Source organism: Zerene cesonia, chromosome 5, assembly GCF_012273895.1.
Source record: "Zerene cesonia ecotype Mississippi chromosome 5, Zerene_cesonia_1.1, whole genome shotgun sequence".
Classification (NCBI taxonomy): domain Eukaryota; kingdom Metazoa; phylum Arthropoda; class Insecta; order Lepidoptera; family Pieridae; genus Zerene; species Zerene cesonia.
Window position 1 is genome coordinate 5,450,865 of NC_052106.1, and position 23,618 is coordinate 5,474,482.

Sequence of the window (23,618 nt, forward strand, 5' to 3'; positions counted from 1 at the left end):
TCTCATATGACACTAAAATTTATACACAGCTTTCTTGCTTGCTTCAACTATTTAGTATAAGATACAATATGTCTCATAGAGAAGCAAAATGTTGCATCTCAGCTACTTGCTGCCCAGAACGTGAAAGTATCAGATGGCGTTGATTTTCAGACACATCTTATAATAAAAAAAAAGCTTAATCCGAAAAAAACAATCAATAAAAGACAATGACATTTACCACACATAAACTATCAACCCGGGTGGGTTTGTACGGTGTGTGTATGTGTGTCATAAAACGTATAATGTTAGGTCCTTTCTCGGGTCACAAACTACATCTGTATCAAATGTCATCCAAATCAGTTCTGTGGTTTAGGCGAGAAGAGATGGACAGATTTACTTTCTCATATTTACATTAAATGTATGAATTGAAAACTCTCGTTCTCGCTTTTTAACACGCTTTTATTAGCTTCACTTGTATATTTGTATGTATGTATGTAACTCACATCCGTTTTTCTCCCACTTCCCGCGAACCGATTTCATTCAAACTTTTTTTATCAACTTTCTGCCGCCCGCGTTGTCGATGTAAAATGTAAATGATCGTCTATGTAAAATGCAAACCCCAGAATTTTTACTGTTTGTTCGATCGTTTTTGTCACAGAATTGTTTTTTATTCGTGGTTTTTATATCAATTTTTTTCTGAGAATCTTATAGGTGTATAAAATTAATTTTGCGCATATTTTTATTTACACAAGTATACCGATAATTATAACAGTTATCATAATATTATTACATTCATACATTACGCTTCCGTATTTTATATGTAGCAACGCTATAGGATAGAAACATAATAATACGGGTACAATACGGGTGGATAGCAAGATCGATCGTTCGCCAACCTTCCGTCCATATTTGTAATATTAAATGATACCAGTCATAAATTTATGTTGTGAGAAAACCTAGTGAATAAAAAAAAAACTGAAGGGTTATTTTCTTTCAACGCGCTTATAATCAGGATGTCTGGTCCAATTTTCTTTCAGTGTTAGATTAATCTAAGGATGAAAGCTCTATCAGATAGACATAGCTACTTACCATGAAGAAAGAAAAAAAAAATAAACTTGTAGTTGTATGTGTTGTCACTGTCACTTTTGGTTCTCTTTTCTGTCAACTATTTTGTTAGGCAGGGTTATTCAAAATGGTGAGAAAGTAATTTTAGAATATTTCCGTAATCCTTTGTAGTAAAACAAATATAAACAGCTATAACGAGTGTTAAAATGGAATACTTATGTGTGAATGTGATATTTATGGGTGATTTTAGATTTACCTTTACAAAGTTACAACCTAAATTGTGTTGATATTTACAGGCAAAACGTACGAAAAAGGTTGGAATCACAGGCAAATATGGTACGCGTTATGGTGCCTCCCTACGTAAAATGGTTAAAAAGATGGAAGTAACCCAACACGCCAAATATACTTGCTCATTCTGTGGAAAGGTAGGATATTTTTTGGTTATGTTAATGTTATCGCCTAGGCTGGTCAGTAGGAGCAATTCCATATTCGTTCATGTTTTGTGTAAGATTGTTTTTAATTATTTCCTATCTTCGAATAGATGAATGATTTTTGTCCTTCGAAAATACAAATGTAAATAAGAAACATGACTTCTTATTTACTTTGAACATGTACATAAGCGTATTCATATGTAATTCTATAACTTTTCAAATCTGTACACTTTAACTAATCTGCCAATGGAAGGCATAGGCAAAAGAATCTAAAAATATTGGTTCACGCAGTAAACAAAACAGTAATCTCTACCAGGTTGCCTGGTAGAGATTGTTGTTTAAAAAGTTGGCCTCTTGTAGAATGTTTTTTGTAATAATGTTTCTTGTTGTTTTCAACTAACTTCAAAACAGGATGAGGTTATCAATTACTGGTATTTTTTATTTGTTACACTATAACTTTTTAGTGTGTGAAACAATTTTTTTTAAATCCTTTTTTTTTTGTTATATGTTGCCTGCCATGTGTTCCTATTTAAACTTTGTAGTTCTTAAATTTTGGAGGTGCTTTATTTTTTTAATACAAATAATTATTGTTTAAGTTCATACACTAAAGTATTTTGAAGAAATAAATAAAACAAGCATAATAATTATGTGTAATCAATATCAATTTCAGGATGCCATGAAACGCAGCTGCGTTGGTATTTGGTCATGCAAGCGCTGTAAGAGGACAGTGGCCGGTGGTGCCTGGGTGTTCTCAACGACTGCTGCGTCATCCTGCCGCTCTGCTGTCAGGAGGTTACGTGAAGTCAAGTAAACACTAGATTAAGGCAATAAAGTAATTCACAAAATTTTACTTGTTTTATTAGTGTCCTAATTGAAGTCAAAGAAATAAGTAAAATTAATAGAAGATAAACCAATATTATTATCGTCTGTATTCCAATATTCCATTAGTTATTTGTTTTTGAATGTTTGATAATGTTTAGTCACTTTTCTCTATGAAATTTATTATAGACAATATAAAACAGTACTAAATTACAGTTGCTTAGTGACATTTTTATACAAATTTAAATCTAGATTCTGTTATAAGTGTTTAATTGCAATTTGCAATATTGCAATAGTATATTCTTCAGATAATATGCTTTTCACTTTGTCTATGAAGTTATATATGTATTTAAATTAATATCATTAAAGAAATAAAAATATTCATGAATATGTTATGTAAGCATACTTGTCTAGAAATTAGTAAACCCATTCATAGATTAAATCATAAAAACCATCCTAAAATTTAATATCTGAATGTATAAAATAATTGATATTTGATGATTTTAAAAATAGAGAAATTCTTTCACTAAATTGAAATAAGTATAAATACTGCCTTTATACAATAATTTATGGAGGCAAATAAGTAGGTGGGCAAATAATAATAAATATTAAATTATTTGCTCAAAGCAATATTAAGTATATGTAGCAAATAAAACAACATTTGTATTTTTTTGTCAAAAATTAAAGATTATATTTTCAGAAAAAATATGATATGATAAAATATATCTTTAGCACCAATGTCTCTACAGTACAGTAAGTAATACATTATTATGCTGTGTGACAGAATAATTATATTAAAATAAAAATAATAAGTACCTAAAATTAAGAACTTATACATCAAGATCTGTACAAAAATACTTTGAAATATAAAATAAATACAAACTTACTTTTATATAATTTGAGTTATAAATAAGTACAACAAGATCAGTCCCCCAAATCTGCATCTCTATCTCCTATGGCAAACAATATGTGGAATGCAATACCCAGCAATGCTGTTCCAAGTAAATCTCCTAGTGCAGTTAGGTAGGGTATTGCAGAATTATCTGGATCTAAACCTAATTTCCACATCCACACAACTAAATAATGACTTATTACTAATAAGAGAAACACTTGTAAAAGTGCAGCACACATGTAAATCAACATAAATATAGGTGTAACAGATGTATGTCCTGCTTTTAAGTAACCTATTGTATAAACAAATATCAATTGTCCCGGTATAACCATCAACATAAGTAATTTTGTGGTGCTACTTATCACAGATTTTTCTTTTTGCCCTGTGTGTAATAAAGTGGATAGTCTTGAAGCATGCACCGCTGCCATATTACCACCTATTCCATTGATAACTAATTGAAATACTGCAACACCTTCATAACTAGATACAGTGTAACCCAAAATCAAACCACCAGTGCTGCTTATAACCATGCCAGATACAACAGGCACCCAACCCTCATCTAATGCTTGGGTTGTAAAACTATTTGTTGAAGCAACATACCCACACACAGGAACTAAAATCGCACCGATAATGATAATAATAGATGGTAAAATTAAACTTGTGCCAAGAGATCTATATAGCATTGAAGATATCCAAGATAACAGTGCCAAGGTAGTTAAATCACCCAAACTAGCTGCTATTGGTGTAGCCACATTATCTGGATTGATATTCATTTTCTTTGATACAACAATTACTCCTATCATAATCAATCCAAGCACAAAACTTGCAACAGATGCTGTTAGGACACTAGAGGCACATAGTAGCATAGCTTGATGAATATCAAATACACCTTGAGGTATCCATCCCATAGCAACTGCAGCCATAGCAGCTAAAAATCCCACTAAAACAGCTTGACACTGTATAAGGCACAGGTTGCCTATAATTAATTGTTTTAGACTTGCCTCTAAGCATCCCATGTTAGCATGTGTCGACATGCGCGAAGCTAGAGTCATTTCCAAATTTCCTTTTAGTCCTAAAAGTGCTGGCACAAGAATATACACTCCAGATATTTTTTGAAAAACGTCCCAATGTTGTACTAAATCCAGGAGGAGGCTAGCTGCCACCATACCAAATCCAGCAAGTAAAAACGATATAAACATTTGCACTGCTGCAATCCAAGAGTTTTCTTTATCATATTTAATATCTGGCGGTTTATCCTCGTTGGTTATAAGTTTGTACACGTTAGCAGTCATATCACTGTCGTCGTTGCACTCAGAATTCTTCATATTTTTTGAATTATTGCTTTTAGTTCTATTCATTGCTAATTGGTAAGTCGATTATTTATTTTTAATTAATGGTCCACGTAGACATTAATAAGTAATTAGTAATTTGAGAAGGTTTAACATTGTTATAGTATCGTTAACACAACGAGTTATTCTAGTTACCTCAGTACTGATGACTATAACTATTTACAAAAGTAATTACATTACTAATCTATAAATAAAATAAAAAAATAAAACAGTAAAAACAGTGACATTGACACAAACAGGTGATAGATGTATTGACATTTTGACAGCACAAATCACGTGTTACAGATAAAGTATCATTACGTTTTTTCATTTAAGAATAATAAAAAAAATATCAAAAAACACAATGATTAGAGTTTATTGCTAGGCGTACATTCGAAACGCATTCGATATATTTCAAGCTTCTCACAAATCTTATACCGAAGAAAAAACTGCATCTCATCTAGTCGGGCAATAAAAGCAGACTTTAAAAAAGAGCGGCAAATTTAAAATATGACATCCCAATTTCAACGCGAAATTTTATATATGCGTATGTACTGGGGATTCTATATAAACCTGCAGTTAGCTAAAAAATTATGTTATTCACAATTTTTCCTTTACCAGTGCTAAAATTTTGACATTGCTATATTTTTTAATTGCGCTTGCTGAGAAGTTTAAATTTTTCACAGCTCTAAGGGACAGTAGACATAGTGAATAAGTTAATATCATAGTCAGCAAAGGAGCTGATGGTTTCTCTGATGGTAAGCGTTATTATCGCCCATTAACATTTGCAGAGCTAACGTAAGGTTACTTGTAGGCCGTTTATAGGCCACCATAAGAGTTCATAACTCCACGTATTTTCTCACGTTTTCTCCACGCATTCGCAAAGATATTGAAAGACAGACGAACAGACGAAAAAGTTATTCTATAAGGGTTTCGTCAATAATTTTTAATTTTATGGCATTTACTTGCTTCCATGCTTGTACATGAGAATCTTAGAGAATAGAAAGAAATTGATCCCGAGGTAGGATGTGTCATGTGAATCCCCGTCAATCATCGTACTGAGGCAACGCGCGCCTGATCTCTCAGCAACCTATGATCCCGCCTGAGTAATCGAATTTCTTCTGCTCCTTCGGTTATATGACTAAGGGACACCCCCTAATTCATGAACAGCTGTCATTGATGTTAGTAAATTATTGCCATATATGTCAAAAAAGCAGCAAATCAATAAGACACTTTCACTGGCCATACTTAAAAAAAATCTTAAAAAGATCAAGCATTCATAAAATTTATGACAACATAATTGATTGATTGGTTTATAATAAACAGTGAAAATGTACATGGATTGGTCGCTGGTGAGGATTAAAATACAGTTTGTATCCAACATTGTTCAAGTGTTCAACGCGTATCCGAACACAAGGACACGGCGCTCTTGAAGTTTTGATCTCGGAAACAAGACAAACTAGAAAGTTTGACGTTTAGCAGTTATGTGTTGCGTATACAAGTGGCGTTAGGAGGCCGCTAGCCCCTTTCTGTGATTTAGTTATATTTTTAAATTAAATTTTACATTGCGTGTATAAATTACACCATCGTTAAAAATAAATTTGTAAGTGTATACGTTGAATCCTAAAAAACATATAAAGAACATAAAATATTTCGTTAATAATATAGTTACTTAGTTAAAAATTTAGATCCGGAAACCTACTTATTATTTATCATCGAATAGTATATGGTATAGATCGCTGGTCTTAAAGTTAAATTTATAAATAAGGAGAGATGGAGTAAATGCAGTTTTAAGTACATATCCAATTATAGTTCTAATTGCCATTGTTACAGGTGAACGGTATCCTTACGAATGACAATCGCGTGTTGAAGTTGACATGTGGCAATAAAATAAACTTTCCTAAAGCTAAATTATTTTTTTAAAATGTTTAGAAGTAAAATAAGGATACACACATGTCGCATAATCCTTCTTACATCCCTGGTGTGGTTGTTGGTGGATGTAGCTATTCTCACTTTATATTCCGACTGTTTCGGCGATGGATGCAATAAGAAAACAACAAACGAATATGGCATTAGTGTAAGTATCAAATAAGTATATTTATAAAAATAATAATGAGATAAAACGTGCTTTGCTTTTACAAATTGTAAATCATTGATTAGGGCCCTACACTTTTCCTTTTATTCAGGGTGCTTTTATTGAAAATTATTGAATCCACCAAATAATACATCCTTGTGCTTATATGCCATCTAGCTTAATTCATAATAGAAATGATTATGTATATCACAAATGTCTCTCAGGATATGGTAGAACTGAAGGGTAAAAAAGCTGCAATAGCAGCTGGCTTGCAAAGGGATATAGCTGATGATGACACAAATATTGAAGAGAATGAGGTGGAGTCAGATGTTGGTGAGGATGGTCTGAACCTGCCTCCATATCCAAGATCTAGACTGAAGAGATGGAAGCGTGTTTCACCTATTAAAGCCCAAGGAGATTCTCCTGGTGAAATGGGTAAGGTACACCATTTGTATTTGAAAGTTTGATCTGATCATTTGATTGTTTTTAATTCTTATAGATTTAAAAATTGAAGTGACTCATCTCTTTTTTTCTTGTTTACATTCAATTATTTACTTTACACATTAGTTCTTATTTAAACTTTTATTTATTCATATGGGTTTAATTGTTCTAGCTAATTAAGTATATTGAATAGATAATTTGAAATGACAAATCTTTTGCTGCAGGCAAGGCTGTAAACATTCCAATTGAGCAAGAGAAGGTGATGTTGGACAAATTTCAGGAGAATCAATTTAATTTAATGGCAAGTGACATGATCTCATTAAATAGATCATTGACTGATGTGAGATTTGAAAAGTGAGTAACTTTATTATTATCTTATATTCTATTTTTGTAATTAGGAAATAAATTTTATATATCTCTAATTTTATTTGGTAAATTGATAAGTTTTAATTATTTTTCTATTTTGATGTGATTGTATGTAATTTTTTATAAGTCTTAATGTTTTAACACTAAAAATGCAGTCAATTTTGATGGATAACATATAATTAACAATTAAAAATGGTACAAGCTAGTTTTTTTGATGATAACTCATGAAAAACAAAACACAGGCACCTGTGTAAATAAAAAAATACGAAAATCAAACAAAAAAAAAAAATTAGACCTATTGTATTTTAAGCAATTTTATGATACCTGGATTTTGAAATAAATTTAAACCATAGCAAAAGTTTTCATTTTTGAATCTTATCAGTATTATCTAGATATTATTTTTACATAGATGCAAAGATAAGCCATACCCAGAATTGCTGCCAACCACAAGTGTGGTGATAGTGTTTCACAATGAAGCGTGGTCAACTCTGATTAGAACTGTATGGAGTACAATAAATAGATCACCTCGTCCTCTACTCAAGGAGATTATATTAGTTGATGATGCTAGTGAAAAAGGTAAGATGAAAATTGTATGAAGCTTATATGTTGGTACATTTAAATGAATAGGTGTTGTTTTTTTTGATTGATGAAAGTTTACAGTGATGGTTTTTTAAGTTTTTTTTTAGATTTTTTGAATTAATAATTAAATTCTACATTACTTTCTTTATGTTGGCAATTTAGGTATATCTCTTTCACACTGTTTGCGAGTGGATGAACTCAAACTCAAACATTTTTCAATTAGTAATTTTTTTTAAGTCAGTTCACTGGATAAAAGTAAACTCATAAACTTCTACGAATATTTCTTACGTGATACTATTGTGTTACACTAATATGAATAATGCATGATAAAATTAAAAAGAAATGTTTACTAATAATAAAATTGTATTTCATAAATTTTTTAATTCATAAAACATCAATTACTTATATGCTCAAGTGCATGTTTTGTAAATAATAATAAAAAAAAATTGTTCAAAAATATTTTCATTTTTTTTTTATTCAATATAACCTATGATAAAACTATTAGCACTATCCTTACATACATATAAATTTTGTTTATTTACATGGCGTTTCGATCCCTAGAACATTTAGGTAAGAAGCTAGAGGACTACATAAAGACACTGCCCGTACCAACGAGGTTGTTCCGTACTGAAAATCGTTCGGGACTCATCAGGGCTCGGTTGCTTGGCGCGAAACACGTTAAGGGCGACGTTATCACCTTCCTTGACGCGCATTGTGAATGTACTGGTGAGTTGATTTTTTTTGTCTTTTGTTGTGTCGATTCGATGATTTTAATCCTCAAAGGAGGTCTGTCCTTTTTTACGTACTTTTATAAGCTTCACCTAGATGTTTGTATGCTTGTATAAAACTAACTCATTTAGACTCGATTTTGACCCACAATTTAAACCGGCACATTTAGGTACTTCAAACTTTGTACACTTATCAAGAGCAAGTGATAGTTCTTACAATAATTTCATGAGTTTATTATATTCTATCTTTATAGCTGGTTTTTTTAAACTATACTTATTATTCATTAGAATGCCGGTTTTATGAGAAATGTCATTCATAGACTTGATTATTCTCGTATAAAATGATATAGGTAAACGTATCGACGTGTAGGCGTAAAAATAAATTTCTATACCGGAATATAATGTGCATCAGGTATATATTTGAGTCACGTTTTTGTATGTGAATCATATTTTATAATGATTAAACTCTTAAAAAATGAATGCTGTATGTGTGCCAAATGTCATTCATGATTCAAGACAGAGAATGAATGCGTAAGAAACATTTTAACTTTCACTATAGTTTATTTATTATATTAATATCGTTTTTATTGGGTATTTACATTATTTTTGAATATCCGTAAAAAATTTCCCTCGTATCACTCAGTTTAAGCAAGTTGTGTTGTCTATCTCAAAATATAATAAATATTCATATAAAATCAATAGGGAGAGCACTATAAATCCAATAATGAAATCGTTCTTAACCGTCGTTCCTAATAAAGTAAATTATATTAGAAATAAATTTCGAAACAAATACAAGACTTGATTTTTACTTTTGTTATTTTTAGTTTAAAGCGTTGTATTCTTCTGTTCATTCCCCTGTTAGATGTGGATGATCTGACGACGCACTAATTATTCAATAACACTTTTTTACGCATTCGATTGTTCATACATAATACATAATGTATACGCATCGAGAATTCAATGCAAATCACAATGCTATCTTGTCTCGTTGTAAGGCCATATTAACAGCGTTGGAGATTTAATTGTAGGAAAATGCCTTTAGTTACGTAAGTTTTAGAAATGGGCTTGTTAGACGTTAGCAAAATATTTAATTCTGTAATAATCCATACTCTATACTAATTTAAGGATGAGATAAATATATGTTTTCGGGACGAGCGGTTTTATATTATAACCAGCTGCGCCCCGCGGTTTCACCCGCGTAAGTCCGTATCCCGTAGGAATAACGGGATAAAAAGTTGCCTATATGTTATTCCGGTTGTGCGGTTGTCTACGTACCAAATTTCATTGCAATCGGTTCAGTAGTTTTTGCCTGAAAGAGCAACAAACACACACACACATCCTTACAAATTTCGCATTTATAATAGTAGTATTAGGATATGATTATATAGCGGAGGAAATTTCACCACTTACATTATTTCTGAGTAATAATGACTATATCCTATGAATATTTTAAGAATTATCAATATGAATATTTATTCACGGACATACACGAAGACATTTGTAAGACTATGAGCCAGTGAATGTGGGCTTAGTAATTATTAATTTATTTACTTATGTTTACAAACAGTTATTTGTATCGTCACAGGCCGTAGCTTATTATTTCCCTATTTAAAATTTTCGTATTGACGCCGAGTATACGTATATGGTATTGCGACGTATTTCCTATTTTCATTAGAGTTTAAACATCTTCAGAAATTAGGTATAATAACTGAACTGCTTACAATAACATATTAAGGTGGCTTTTGTGAATATACAGCTATGTCTACAAATGTACAATGTTGTTACAAATACTTAGTGTCGAAAATAATATTTTCACAGAAATTTCCTAAACGGAAGTAAATAGTTTCAAACGTAAAACGGATGCACGATTTAATTCAATCAATTGTTACAATATAACTCGTGCATTCGACGAATTTATAAAAATGAACGGTAAAATTATTGTATTTCGAATATTGTCACCTAGAAAAGAGCCGTCTCGGGCCTCGGCGCAAGTTTATCGGGTGTCCATTAGCGTAATTAGCAAGAAGCGAGTGCTGAGAGAAAGCAATGTGCTTTTGACACATAAATGAGATCGCCTTGTGCGCTGTACTGTATGCATCTTTTCGTTCAGATAATCGAGCCAAATGATAACACATTTTGTTCTCATCTTCGTAGTTTGTATTAATATTATCAGTAGATTGTCTAATATCCATGTTTACTAATATTATAAAGCTGAAGATTACGTTTGGCTTAGCGCGCTAATTTCATGAATAACTGATTAGATTTAAAATACATTTCACCGGATAAACGTAGAGAGTAGAAAAGACATATACAGAATGACATATTATAGCCTATGTACATGTTTTTATTCTTGTTATGTCGCATCGACCCACGCGAAGTTGGGGCTATAAGCTAGTATTAAATAATATACATTTATTATTACGGGATTGGCAAAATAATTAACTCTATTATTACTTAAAATCGATCATATTTTTTTGCGAAATAACACCGCTTACAAATATATCACAACACCGTATTACGATGAAAGTATTAAAGATTAATTGCTTCGTTAATGATAATTGCTGTCGGATTTTTACTGGCGGACGTTGAAATAAAATGTAAATCAAACTATTAGACGCTCTTATATCTAATTTAATGATTGTGTTACTCATAGTGCGATATCCTCTTATTCCGTTCCGTACCGTTTCATTTTATTATTGTTTTTTACTGTAGAATCATTTCAATAATTTATAATACAATCGATTACGTTTATGTATTAAAAATACTTGCTTCGACGGTGACACTGTTATTGATTTAATATTTTTATCGTTTAATGGATCGTGTATACAAATGTTTGGCGATGTTTTTGATATTAAGATACGGCCAAGTACGATTAAAACACAATTATGTCGATCTTTTGTACGATAAGGATTGTGCTCTACTTTGATTTTACGTTTAAAAATAATAAGGTAAAATCATATGTAAAATTATTTGTATCTTTTTTATTTTAGTGTGTCTCGTTTGGTTTCGACACGTTACGACTGAAAATACTGGCAACGTTTCATTCTCTTCTACTAATTAGTTTTTTTAAACGTGTCTAACCTATATAATAAAAAGTTTATTTAACTTATAGGATAAACTAGCTCTTCGCTCAGGCTTCGCTCGTGTGCGTATGTGTTATTTCTTCGTGTTGTTCATATTTCGTTTTATTACTACGAGTAGGGATTGCGATAGTGTTTCATAGTTCGTAACTAATTAAACTTATAACTAGATTCATATAAAGTCATAAATATAGTTACGATAAGGACACCAAACAACTCCACACTGTCCTTTATCTAGCCTAGAGCGTTATGTTGCATTTTATCTTGTCCTACTACACTTATTATTAATATCGGTGTAGGTGCGAGGCTTCGATAACGTCAAATATATGTAATAGTTCGGAGTTTATGGAGATATGTTACTGATTTTTGCACAAACAACTGATCTGTATGACATTTGGCGCGATGTTGGATTATAGTACATAAGTTTTAGACTTCTAATATGTTATTTATTTATCTGATGCCGCGGATTATTTGTTTTATCGTAAATTTGAGTGTTCTTACATACGTAGTGGTTTCATTGCAAGTGTCAACTAGGTATATATGGAAATATTTTGTTTGAAAACGTTGAAATAATTTATAGAATATATGTACTATGTTGAAATACATTACGGTACACAATCATCAGTGTTACGATTTATGTTAAAACTAATAAATAGCTCTGCTTTTATCATAAATTTTTGGTGTAGCTGAATTTTTGTAATGACATGATAAGAGACGTTGATTCACTTCATTAGGAATTACTTTTCATTTGTTTTTGAGTTATTAGAATTGATTAAACATGATACGAAACGTAGTTAAAAATAAGTGAAAAACATGCCTTAATGATGTTAACTAAATTATCTCACTTGTTGTTATACATTTTATATATGGAATTATGGAATTTTTTAAAGTCTGGAGATCCTTATCAGTATAATAAGATAAACTCATGAATTTATTGAATTGTCATCGATACTTGACAAGTGTACAAAGTTTGAATTGAATTGAGTCTAAATGAGTCGTTTACATACAAACTTACAGGCTAGTATAAGTAGGTATGCTAACAAAAATGAATCATCGTGTAGATATTATAATTTGTTTGAGTTTTATTACAATCATATTTCTTTATTCTAGTTCTCTTTTGTTTTATTTGTTTTATTAGATGTTATGAGGTAAATGTTAATATAATATACCTCTTATATGTTTTATCCTTCAATATGTAGGATTTTAGGGCGACGAAACTACTAATTTTTATAACATGCTAGACGCCCGGATATCAAGATTCCTGTTTTATACAAAGGGGAAACGGGATAGAAAGTATCCTATCACCCATGTCAGCTCATACCCTGTCTGCATACCAAATTTCATCAAAATCCGTTCAGTAGTTTCAGCGTGATTGAAGGACAAACTTCCAAACAAACTTTCACATTTATAATATTAGTGTGATTCCAAGCAAATAAAGGTTGTACTATTTAATTATTGTGGGAGTCGAGCACGTTATTGAGGGAGTCGAGCACACTTCGGCACGAATTGGGCCAGCTCGCAACGGGAAGTACCACATCCCCACAGAAAACCGGCGTGAAATAGTGGCATGCCACTGTGTTTCGTCCGGTGAGTTGGGGAGCCGGAGGCCCGTTTCCTTTTCCTCGCTTTCCCAGTCCATTCCTTCTTTCCAGTCGTTAACCTTTTCCTTTTCCCTTACCCCAAAAAAGCGGTCAGCGCATTCGCAGAGCCACGACAGGCGACCCACCAGCTCAGTTGCCCGCTATGACATAATAAAAAAAGAGTATTAAATAAATGAGTTATATTTGTCAACAGAGGGTTGGCTAGAGCCGCTACTGGCCAGAATAGTGGAAGACAGATCGACAGTGGTGTGTCCGATCATAGACGTTATCTCGGATACAACGTTTGAATACATACAGGCATCCGACATGACTTGGGGCGGCTTCAATTGGAAACTCAACTTCAGATGGTGAGTGGGCAATTGACATCGCTCGCTCATTGGAGCGCCCGATGTTTTTAATTAAGGGTTACGTTTGAGAGGGCGCTCGGACGTTTCGTGTATAAGTATTTGATTTCATCTTTTTTTTTCGTATATTTTTATTAGTGTGTGTATTTGTGTGTGTGTGTGTGTGAATTTTCCGAAGGATACTTATATTTAAGAAGTTTTCTTCGTACTTTGGGACTATCCGATTATTATGTTTATGGGTTCATTAACTTATAATGATTAAATTGAAATAAATAAAGCAGAAATATATGGAAATATTTATATACAGAACTGGAAATTTATTTTTTTTGGTATTAATTCTCAAACAATCTCAAATATTTATTTATTACATTAAACTTCTTGTAGAAGCACATTTAAGTGGTCATAAATGTTTAATAGTTTTAACATTTATTACCTATTAAAATAAGTAATATTAGCGTTATTTATATAAAAAATGAAATAAAACAAACAGTATCGTATATTTTCACGTACAAATTAAATGCACGACTTGAGCGTATAATGTACCGTGTGATAAGCCTGTTTATTTAATCTGCATCACATATCAGAAGGTCAATATAATTTCTCTACTCGCATTGCAGTGCACTGTGGCAAATTATAAAAATCAACACTGATTAAACTATTCGACTCGATCGTGTGTACCGCAAGGGACTATAGTATAAGGGGTTAGGTCCTTAAATATACATAACAAACAATTTACAATCGAATAACTTAGTACAATCATTATATTGAAAAATTTTACGACACCAGTACAATGATAAAAAAGCAATATGAAAGATTTTATAATCATTTTTATATTGTTTAAGTAAGAAAATAGTTGGTAAATCGGAAATAATAAATCCTATAGAATGTTACATGCAGCATCTATGGCCAGGCAGCAAGCAGCAAGGTTGAAGCGATCGTAACTCATGATTGTTTTGCTTGCGTAACCCGCGTCTCCCATTGTTCGCGTTTTTTAAAGTGAACATAGTCCAATTATTTGTTCAAGTACCGCTGCTTGATTTAATGACACCCTTGACGCGTTTCGGGTGAAGCGATATGCATTTATACAAAGTAATTTATAATCACGGTTCACGCTTAGTGCAAAATTAAATCGGTAGACGTGTACATGAGCTCACCTGTCACTGATGTAAGGGCGTGGAGAACCAATGATATATGAATTGATAATGGTCGTGATTCAATATCTTGTGGTTTATCAAGAATAAATAACGGGTAGGTAAAAACGGTCTTTTCTTGCATTTTTATTACCGTTACACTTGTGTTTTTCAACCGACTTCAAAAAAGAAGGAGGCTATCAGTTCGATTGTATTTTTTGTCTTCGTTACCTCACGGCTTTATACTGAGTGAACCGATTTTTATGATTCTTATTATATTTGAAAGCTGGTGGGAATTTGTATTAAGCTCTTAATAAATTATCTATATCTTTCAAATAGACAATTGGAATTTCCAATAATGTTAAATCGTGGAAATTCAATAGCTTAATCCTATCAGAATTAATCAATTACCATTGTTGAGGTTTCCATAATCTAATTAAAAAAAAAACCCATACAATTCTATCGCGGTATTGTGTCTGTAATCTTAATGAACATAGCCAGTGATAAATGTGTTAATTCGTTAGATATTTATCACTTTTTATATTGTTAGACGTTATTAATTAGCATCGAAAGTGTTAGATATTTCATTGTCTTCATATGGCTCTAAGATTGGTTAGGTTTTGTTGATTTTCAAGGAGATTTGCTTCTTATTTTTTCCTCTTGTTGCTTTATCACTCAAGGTTGTAATAGCTCTTCGTTTTAATCACCTTGGTACTTTTCCACCATTTGTTATGATTATTATTGTTTCTCTGCCTATTAAAAACATATGTATATTTTCGTAATTTACTAATTTTCTTAGACTTACGTCTTTGCTACAATTATTGGACGAAGTTTCTTGGTTTTTTTTTCAATTGCTATGCAAAAATATCACGACGCTATAAAAGTACTTAATGACCAGCAAATGTGAGTCGTAATTGCTCCAACGCATATTATCATCAAATAATAGAAAATTGGTAATTATGACGTATCAGTCATGCATTACAATCACGTGCTTCATGGTCGAACAGGTTCCTTTGATAAACGTCTTTTATGTTTATGGGACACCGTGCGGCGATTAAAGAGTTTAAATCGTTATTTTATAAGTCACATCGAACCTGTTTTTAAGTATGCACTTCCCGTATTTAACGGTGGTTGCGCAGTTTGAAAGTCAATAAATTAAATGCATACTTCTAGTCTAATTTAGACATTTATTTATTCAAGGAGACTAATTCAAAAAGTGCTTTTGAATCGTCATATATAGAACATAGTTTTACCATTTACCAACGGTTCGAAAAGCAGTTTCTATGCAGAAGAGCAGGCAAAAAAGTCTGTAGCTGCTCTTTTAAAATAAAAACAGTTAGCAAATATGTATTTTGATCTGAATTAAAAAAAAATGATATGTATATGATACGCATGGTTTCATAATCCTAATGAAAATGATACTATTTATACAAAAAAAACGTTATAATGGATTAGAAATACAGCTTTACTGTGCACAGAGATAAGTCCAAAATCTAACAACTTAGCCGCCTGACGAGTGCCAGTAGATTTTCCTCTGATATATAAATATAGAAATGAAACTATGTATTTAAAAATTCATTACAAAATGTTAACTTCATTCCTCCACGTTTAATGATCGTTTCCAAGTAGATGGGTCTGTCCATCTACATTAATTAACACTTTTCACTCGTTCATAAATATTATTTTCTGAGCCCACTATCTCGCGAGATTTCATTCATATCTGTCTTATAATAATAATCATAACGCTCTAGGTCAATTGCTTTGTTAGATTCGTCTTTAACTTTTAATTTTGAGTGCTCGTTTGATCTTGTTTCCTTCAACGAACCAATTTAATGAAAGTAAAACGATAAAACCTAGTATCAATGATAAATATGGTTCGGGACCGGTTCGCGGAGGTGTTACGTCAATGTGCATGTTGGCCGTGACTCCGAAGAGTCTAGTAAAGTTGAAAGACCCGTTATATACTATTTGTACTTTAAAATCTTTGGTACTTTGAAATTCCCGTCTAACGTTCGATTTTTATTTTCAATAGGTCAATATTCGCGATTGGAACCATTGAAGGTTATGCGCTATGATTCAATATTATTGTGAATTTCATTGCAGATTAAATATTTACAATCAATCGCTTTGTTGGCATGTGGAAAAGTTTTCAAGTTATTATTTCAATTTCATTGTACGCACAATTTCAATGATATTTTTAGAATAATTAACTCTTATCGATTGATTGATATCCAATTAAATTTCTTAGAATTTCCCTTTTATGAATAGGTACGTAGTTATGATTCGATATGACTTATAATCAATCAAGTAGGTACTTAATAAGTGTAAATTACTCATTCCTTCATTGCGTTAATGCGATTTTCGTCAATTTGTTTATCGGAAAATAAAAAAGAATCCATGTTTATGACATGTCGAGATTGTTGATAGCTGATAAAACATATTTGATGTCTCGATTACCGAAATTGCGGGCTGGTTTGAATAAAATCATACTTGTTCATAGTTCGATTCTGTGGGTTTATCAAATAGTTTTCATTTAGGTCATGATATGATGACATCTGTGTTCTCTGTTCTTGACAATGTTTCGTAGATAGGTTTTTATGAAACTTGAGTATATATATAGTTACTTTAATATTCGATTGCAGCTTTAGATATCGTGTAATCGTATTTTGTTATCGCACGCACTCAGAAAATCGAAGATGAAAAAAAAATAATGATTTTGTTTAATCAATTATTGTGTAAATTTTAATCATATTTGTGTAAAACCTTTGTATTTAAGTCTTATCAGCATTTGTTTTATTGAAATTTACACCAATTTTGTTATACTTATTTTCGTTGTAATTTAAGCATAAAAAAACGTTGTTTGAGAAAACTGGTGTCTCAATAAGTAACATAAGATTTTGCATGTTAATTAGTTAGACTTGAGCGAACAAATATGTTTATTTTTATGGTTATGATAAGTATGACAAATTGTTTTGTACAAACAAGATAGTGACACGCTGTACCGCTTTGTACAGACGTGAAACATTTTACTACCGTTTAAGATAAATTTGATTACTTTCGCCAGGTTTTGAAATGGATTGTACTTTGAAAAAGTTAATAAAATTTCAGCCGCATGGAACGTGATATAATTAAACTGTAGCATATATTCATTGTCGTACGTAAATATTAAAATGATATTAAGCTGCGATCTCAAACCCAGGTACCGCGTACCAGAGCGTGAAATGGCGCGAAGGGGGGGCGACCGAACCGCGCCGTTGCGCACGCCCACCATGGCCGGCGGGCTCTTTGCGATAGATCGCGATTACTTCTACAAGATCGGCTCCTACGATGAAGGCATGGACATCTGGGGCGGGGAGAACCTTGAGATGAGCTTCAGGGTATCGTATATGGCTTGATTACTTTTGCAGATGCGTTCTGATAATTATAATTGAATATATATGGTTTATTAATTATTACAACATTTAATTAAGGAATCTAACTCGCGATGTATTTGGTCGTACTCTGTATTGGGTTAAGACTGAGCTAAGGGCAAGACCTGTTAGTTTGAACTTTGAACATTCATTGAATTGTGACACACTAAGTCACCTATTGCCTTTTCTTCTTAATATTTTCTATGTGTATTTCTAAATTGATAGTTACTAAGTACTTCTTTTGTGTAAAGTTCATCTTGTCCCAACTTGGTCTTAAACACTACCCGCACACTTAACTAGTGCAAGTGTATAATACCTACACAATAACCCATTCGGAATTCAGGCGAATCTTAAAATCGCCTGCTATTGAGTGTTCTGTGTCAGCGTACACACAATTTACAAGTGACACTTCACACCACCCACACCTACGGGACAACGCATACGTACCCAGCACACAAGTGACGCTATTCATGGGGGCGAAGGTATGGCAGTGCGGCGGCCGACTCGAAATAATACCGTGCTCTCACGTCGGCCACGTGTTCCGCGACAAGTCGCCGTACTCGTTCCCCGGCGGCGTGCAGAACATCGTCCTGCACAACGCGGCGCGCGTCGCCGAGGTGTGGATGGACGAGTGGGGGGAGTTCTATTACGCCATGAATCCAGGTTCGACTGAACTGCCGTTGGATCGACGCTTTGCCAATGATTTTCCGGTGTTTAGGAGATATAGCTAGTTATAGAGATATAGCTAGTTATATAGTATAGGTAGTTGTTCGCCCCGGCTCCGCTCGCGAGATCATATTTTGTGAGAATTTTTAATTTGTTGAAGGTATTACCGTGTTTCGTGCGGAGATTAATCAAGCAAAGCAAAAATCATTAAATTCATTATATTACATTATATACATTATATGTTTAAAGCACTGAACCGATTTCGATGGAATTTAGTACAGAGATAGTTTGAGACGAGAAAGGACAGTTTTATCCCGGAAATTGTATGGGAACGCTAACCATGTAGAAATGCCAAAACTGTACACATTTTCTTTTATTACGCGGGCGAGGCCGCCAGCGGAATATCAGTATTTTTTTAAAATAGGCACATAAATGACCTGCAAACATTTTTGTTGAATAAATGTTGGATTAGTTCTTTAATCGTTTTGTGAATGCAAAAGCGACGTCGCATTAAATCCTTTGAGCTGAGGTCAATTGGACGCTTGGCGGAATTTGCTTTAACATTCCGACTAAACTTTATGCAATTCAAACGCTCGCTGAGTTTCAGAAAAAGAATAAGAAAATGCCAATCCACTGTGTACGTAGTTTGAATACTTCACAGTTAATAAGCAAAAATATTATCATAAGTACTGTTTATTTTCAACGTCACGATAGTGATAGCTTTGATTCAATTTGTCCGCTTCGAATCAAATAGATTATTTCAATTACCTATCTGTGAATTAATCATAATGTTATCGTAATGCGTAGATTATCCTTTGCGGTGATTACCGAATTGCGATTAGAGTCGTCGGTCTCTATATTTTCAGTAATATTTAAAAGCGATTATCCTCGAGAATTGTGATTGATTATCTCATATAGAGGATTAGCGGCGTATGAAACGTAATATTATCTTTGGCGAAGCGTCGAGCGGCATTTTAAAGTATTGTTGTGGCTTGGGATAATTAACAATGTAACGTTAAATGTGTTCGTTTTTATTAACATCGGATTAAGCTTTAATAACATTCGATTATCATTGCAACTGCATTCCATATTCGCTTTTTAATTACATGTATTTCTCTCTCGTTGAAGTCTGCAGTCCGTTATTTGGCATGCTCGTTTCGCTCTCTACTATTTCCGTGTTCAAACATTTCCTCAGTTCTAACGTATACATTTTTAGGATATTTTATTTCCGTAGTGTTCTTGTAATATGTACTGTATGCTGTTTTCCTTTTGTTCCTTATTTGGGTTATGTTTTATTTGCTTCTTCTTAATGCAGAAGCAATGAGATTCCGATATAATTTATAGTGAAAATGTTATGAAATCCACAGCAATTCTTTGCGGAGAGCATTGGGCAATTTGAAATAATTACATGAAGTCATTAGATGTACATTATAAAATAGTTATACAAATAGAAAGTTGATATGTAAATGTGAATCATTGATGCTTTTAAATCTCGCAAATTAGTTCATAACGTATATGATTAGTTACCTAACTATGTTTTCATTGTAAAAATATTTTCCATTCGTGTAATTACATTTGTGTTGACACTGAACTAATAAGACGAAACTGTTTAAATAAAGCAACAAAGCAATGCATATATTATAATTTTCATGTTATCAATTCGCTTATTACAAAACCACCTACCAATTGAGCAAACATTTTAGAAATTCTATTACAAGACTCGAAATTGGCCTTCGTCGTAAATTAATGATGACCTTAACCTATAGCTTTTATGAATTTTTATTAATATGCGATGCTCTCCGTATCATGGCTTAATAGAATAAGTTTATATATATAATGTAAATGTTTTATACGTATGTATAATTGTACTAACTACGGTTATATTATATGATGATATGATTATTTATATATCTGTGGTACAAACAAAATATTATCGTAGTATATAAAAATGAAGTCAACATATATATTATATACGTCATACATATACATTTATTTAACCGGCACTTTCATAGATCTTATGTTTCATCGTTGACTTTTATCTTTAACGAGTTACATATGAATCAACAAACGTGTAAATGATCATATCAATAACATATTTTATTATAATGTAACGTGTGTTTGCTAATGAATAATGGATTTCGTACAATGCTCATTATGTTTTAACAATAATTATGTATTCATGTCATTCTCCTTTAAATAATAATTTTTCAAGGAATTTATGATAAACAATTTTCACGGACGTGTTTATTTTAACGAATATAATTTCGGAGTCTAATAGCGATAATCCTACTATCCTACTGATATTATAAATGCGAAAGTTTGTCAGGATTTGTGTGTGTTTGTTTCTCCTTCACGCAAAAACTACTAAACTGATTGCAATGAAATTTGTTACGTAGACAGCTGGACAACTGGAATAACATATAGGCAACTTTTATCCCGATATTCCTACGGGATACGGATTTACGCGGGTGAAACCGCGGGGCGCAGCTATTATTATTATAAAATGAAGTTTCGAAATAATCCTCACCTTTGAAGTAATGTTTTGCAAAACAGATGTTTATCGAACCCCCTATCAATATTTTTATAAATTTGCTAAAAATAGTATCAATAATTTTAGTAATTTGAATGAAACACATAATTTTGTGTGTATTCTATATAATAGCACAAATTGTAAGGATTTATGTAGGCTATACCTCGCGTGTACCTCATAGTCCCACGTAATGCATTTGTTTCGTATTGTTTGTTATTGTATGCGTATTGTAGCATTATGTGAGCCGTGAAAATTGTTTATATAACATGTAGACCGACTGCGGTGTACGGAACGAGAATTAACTAACACTAACATTATCGGAACTACAAAAACATTTGGCGGTTTATCGGACCTGATTAAAAGGCAATTACACATTGTGTATTGTCGACGAGTCTCTATGGTCATTAGAATTTAATTAGGCTAACTACAAAATAATTACGTGTCGATAATGTGCTCGTATCTATTATCACATTAATTTTGAATTGATAGGAACTAGTCATATCGGAATAGTAGGAATTATAAAGCGTGTTTATTTTTTTGTTGAATTTATCGTCACACGACATTTGTTTGTCGCGTGCATTTAGATTTTTTCATGACGCCGATTTTATAAATAAACTCAAAATGTTAAAGGTCAGGTCAATTTTGGCTGTAACAATTATTGAAATTGGGCTGGCAATAAATCAATGGACTTTTTGTAAGGAACTGTTAGTAAATTATTGTATAAAAATATAATTTCGTACAATAAACGTGCAGTTGTAAAATGTGAGACATTTGATAAACCTGAAAATTAAGTATGTATTCAGTTTATCAGGTACAGAGTAAAAAGAAAAAATTACATTGCTATGAGATGATTCACTTATCACAAAGATCAAATGTCATGACTTAGCTCATGTGCTGTACAGTGATAAGCAGCTCGCTTACATTTATAGAGAGACATTTATGACTATTGAAATATTACCTTCCTTAAATAGAAATTGTTCTTCGTGAAAGATAATGTTTTGCCAAATCTAACGTTATTTATAAATCCATATTAAGTGGTATAGATTTCTGTTTGTTCATACTTAGAAGTCATAATAAAACTGCACAATCATGCTGCAAGCCGTAACAAGATAAATAACACTGATTTCACCAGATTGAAATCTTTAATGAAGTAGTAATAGCTGGGCTATGCTGTCGCGTGTATAGTAACTTGACCTAGATGTGATATATATCGTTAGGAAGACTAGGAGAATTTAAGGCTTACACTACAGTAGATTCATATAAATAAAAAAAAAAATCGGATGTAAAAGTGCAAGACCGGATTGCCATATGATTAAAAAGGGTCTCATCTAAGGGAATATGCCTTCGCAATGGGAATGCTAAAAGTAGGGTGAATGATTTTTTATGTACAATTAATGTTCTATATGGATAAAAATAGCAGTTTCTTACAACTTCTCTCTAGGGGAAATTTTTCGAACCAGTGATAGAGAAGAATGAATTTAAAGAATCAGACGTGTTTCTGTAAAGTCTCTTTGAATTAATAAAAGTTTAAGATTCCACCATCGATCGATATCTTTATTTCACTTTAATCAGTAAACAATGTTGTTGAGAGACTCTGGCCCTCTTGCATAACCTGTGTAAGGCCATTATAAGCTATATTATGTGGCGATACTAAAGCGTTCCCATTAAAGACTAGGTGTTTATTCGAGCAACTTAATTATTCGATCTAACCAACGAGCTATCGGCCATAGACATCTCGTTCCGTATGCCGCGTTACTCAACCCGGGTCCGATAGGTGTGGATGTGCGGGGGCACGCTCGAGATCGCGCCGTGCTCCCACGTGGGCCACGTGTTCCGCAAGACCACGCCCTACTCGTTCCCGGGGGGCACGGGCCGCGTTGTGAACCACAACAACGCGCGCCTCGCCGAAGTGTGGCTTGACGACTGGAAACATTTCTACTACAATATTAACCCAGGTTAAATAGATGCTGCTACGGTGGCGCGTGTCGCGGGTTCTTTTGTTATGGGTTTACGACTTGGAACGGGTTCCCCTGTCCTGTATCACAATAAAAAGAAATCGGCACACTTGTACATTTTCTAGGCAATATATACTTAGTCTGGCCATAAATACTGTTACACTTAATTATAAAAAAATATTACATTTGAATTTCGAATC

At 32.7% G+C, this 23,618-nt stretch overlaps 3 protein-coding genes across 4 annotated transcripts in view; 2 read left to right on the forward strand and 1 right to left on the reverse strand.

Annotated features, from left to right (window-relative positions):
• Positions 1 to 1,033: 1,033 nt before the first annotated feature.
• LOC119840022 (60S ribosomal protein L37a) lies at positions 1,034 to 2,320 on the forward strand. Its single transcript, XM_038366511.1, has 3 exons — positions 1,034 to 1,174; positions 1,341 to 1,469; positions 2,146 to 2,320. Exons 1-3 carry the CDS (start codon positions 1,172 to 1,174, stop codon positions 2,284 to 2,286), a joined length of 273 nt encoding a protein of 90 aa, XP_038222439.1. The 5' UTR covers positions 1,034 to 1,171; the 3' UTR covers positions 2,287 to 2,320.
• A 641-nt stretch (positions 2,321 to 2,961) lies between these two features.
• On the reverse strand, positions 2,962 to 4,785 carry LOC119840035 (solute carrier family 41 member 1-like). Its single transcript, XM_038366528.1, has one exon. The coding sequence runs from the start codon at positions 4,542 to 4,544 to the stop codon at positions 3,219 to 3,221; it is 1,326 nt and encodes a 441-aa protein (XP_038222456.1). The 5' UTR covers positions 4,545 to 4,785; the 3' UTR covers positions 2,962 to 3,218.
• Positions 4,786 to 5,979: 1,194 nt separating this feature from the next.
• Positions 5,980 to 23,618, forward strand: part of LOC119839902 (polypeptide N-acetylgalactosaminyltransferase 5) — a 48,996-nt gene continuing 31,357 nt past the window's right edge. The window contains exons 1-9 of one of the 2 annotated variants that reach the window (XM_038366335.1): positions 5,980 to 6,117; positions 6,348 to 6,591; positions 6,813 to 7,023; positions 7,254 to 7,383; positions 7,805 to 7,971; positions 8,536 to 8,700; positions 13,577 to 13,730; positions 18,057 to 18,234; positions 18,750 to 18,930. In XM_038366335.1, the coding sequence (XP_038222263.1) occupies positions 6,439 to 6,591; positions 6,813 to 7,023; positions 7,254 to 7,383; positions 7,805 to 7,971; positions 8,536 to 8,700; positions 13,577 to 13,730; positions 18,057 to 18,234; positions 18,750 to 18,930 (1,339 nt within the window). In that variant the 5' untranslated portion in view covers positions 5,980 to 6,117; positions 6,348 to 6,438. Of the gene's footprint in view, positions 6,118 to 6,347; positions 6,592 to 6,812; positions 7,024 to 7,253; positions 7,384 to 7,804; positions 7,972 to 8,535; positions 8,701 to 13,576; positions 13,731 to 18,056; positions 18,235 to 18,749; positions 18,931 to 23,237; positions 23,419 to 23,618 lie in introns of both variants that reach the window. The other variant, XM_038366336.1, reaches the window with a different exon arrangement.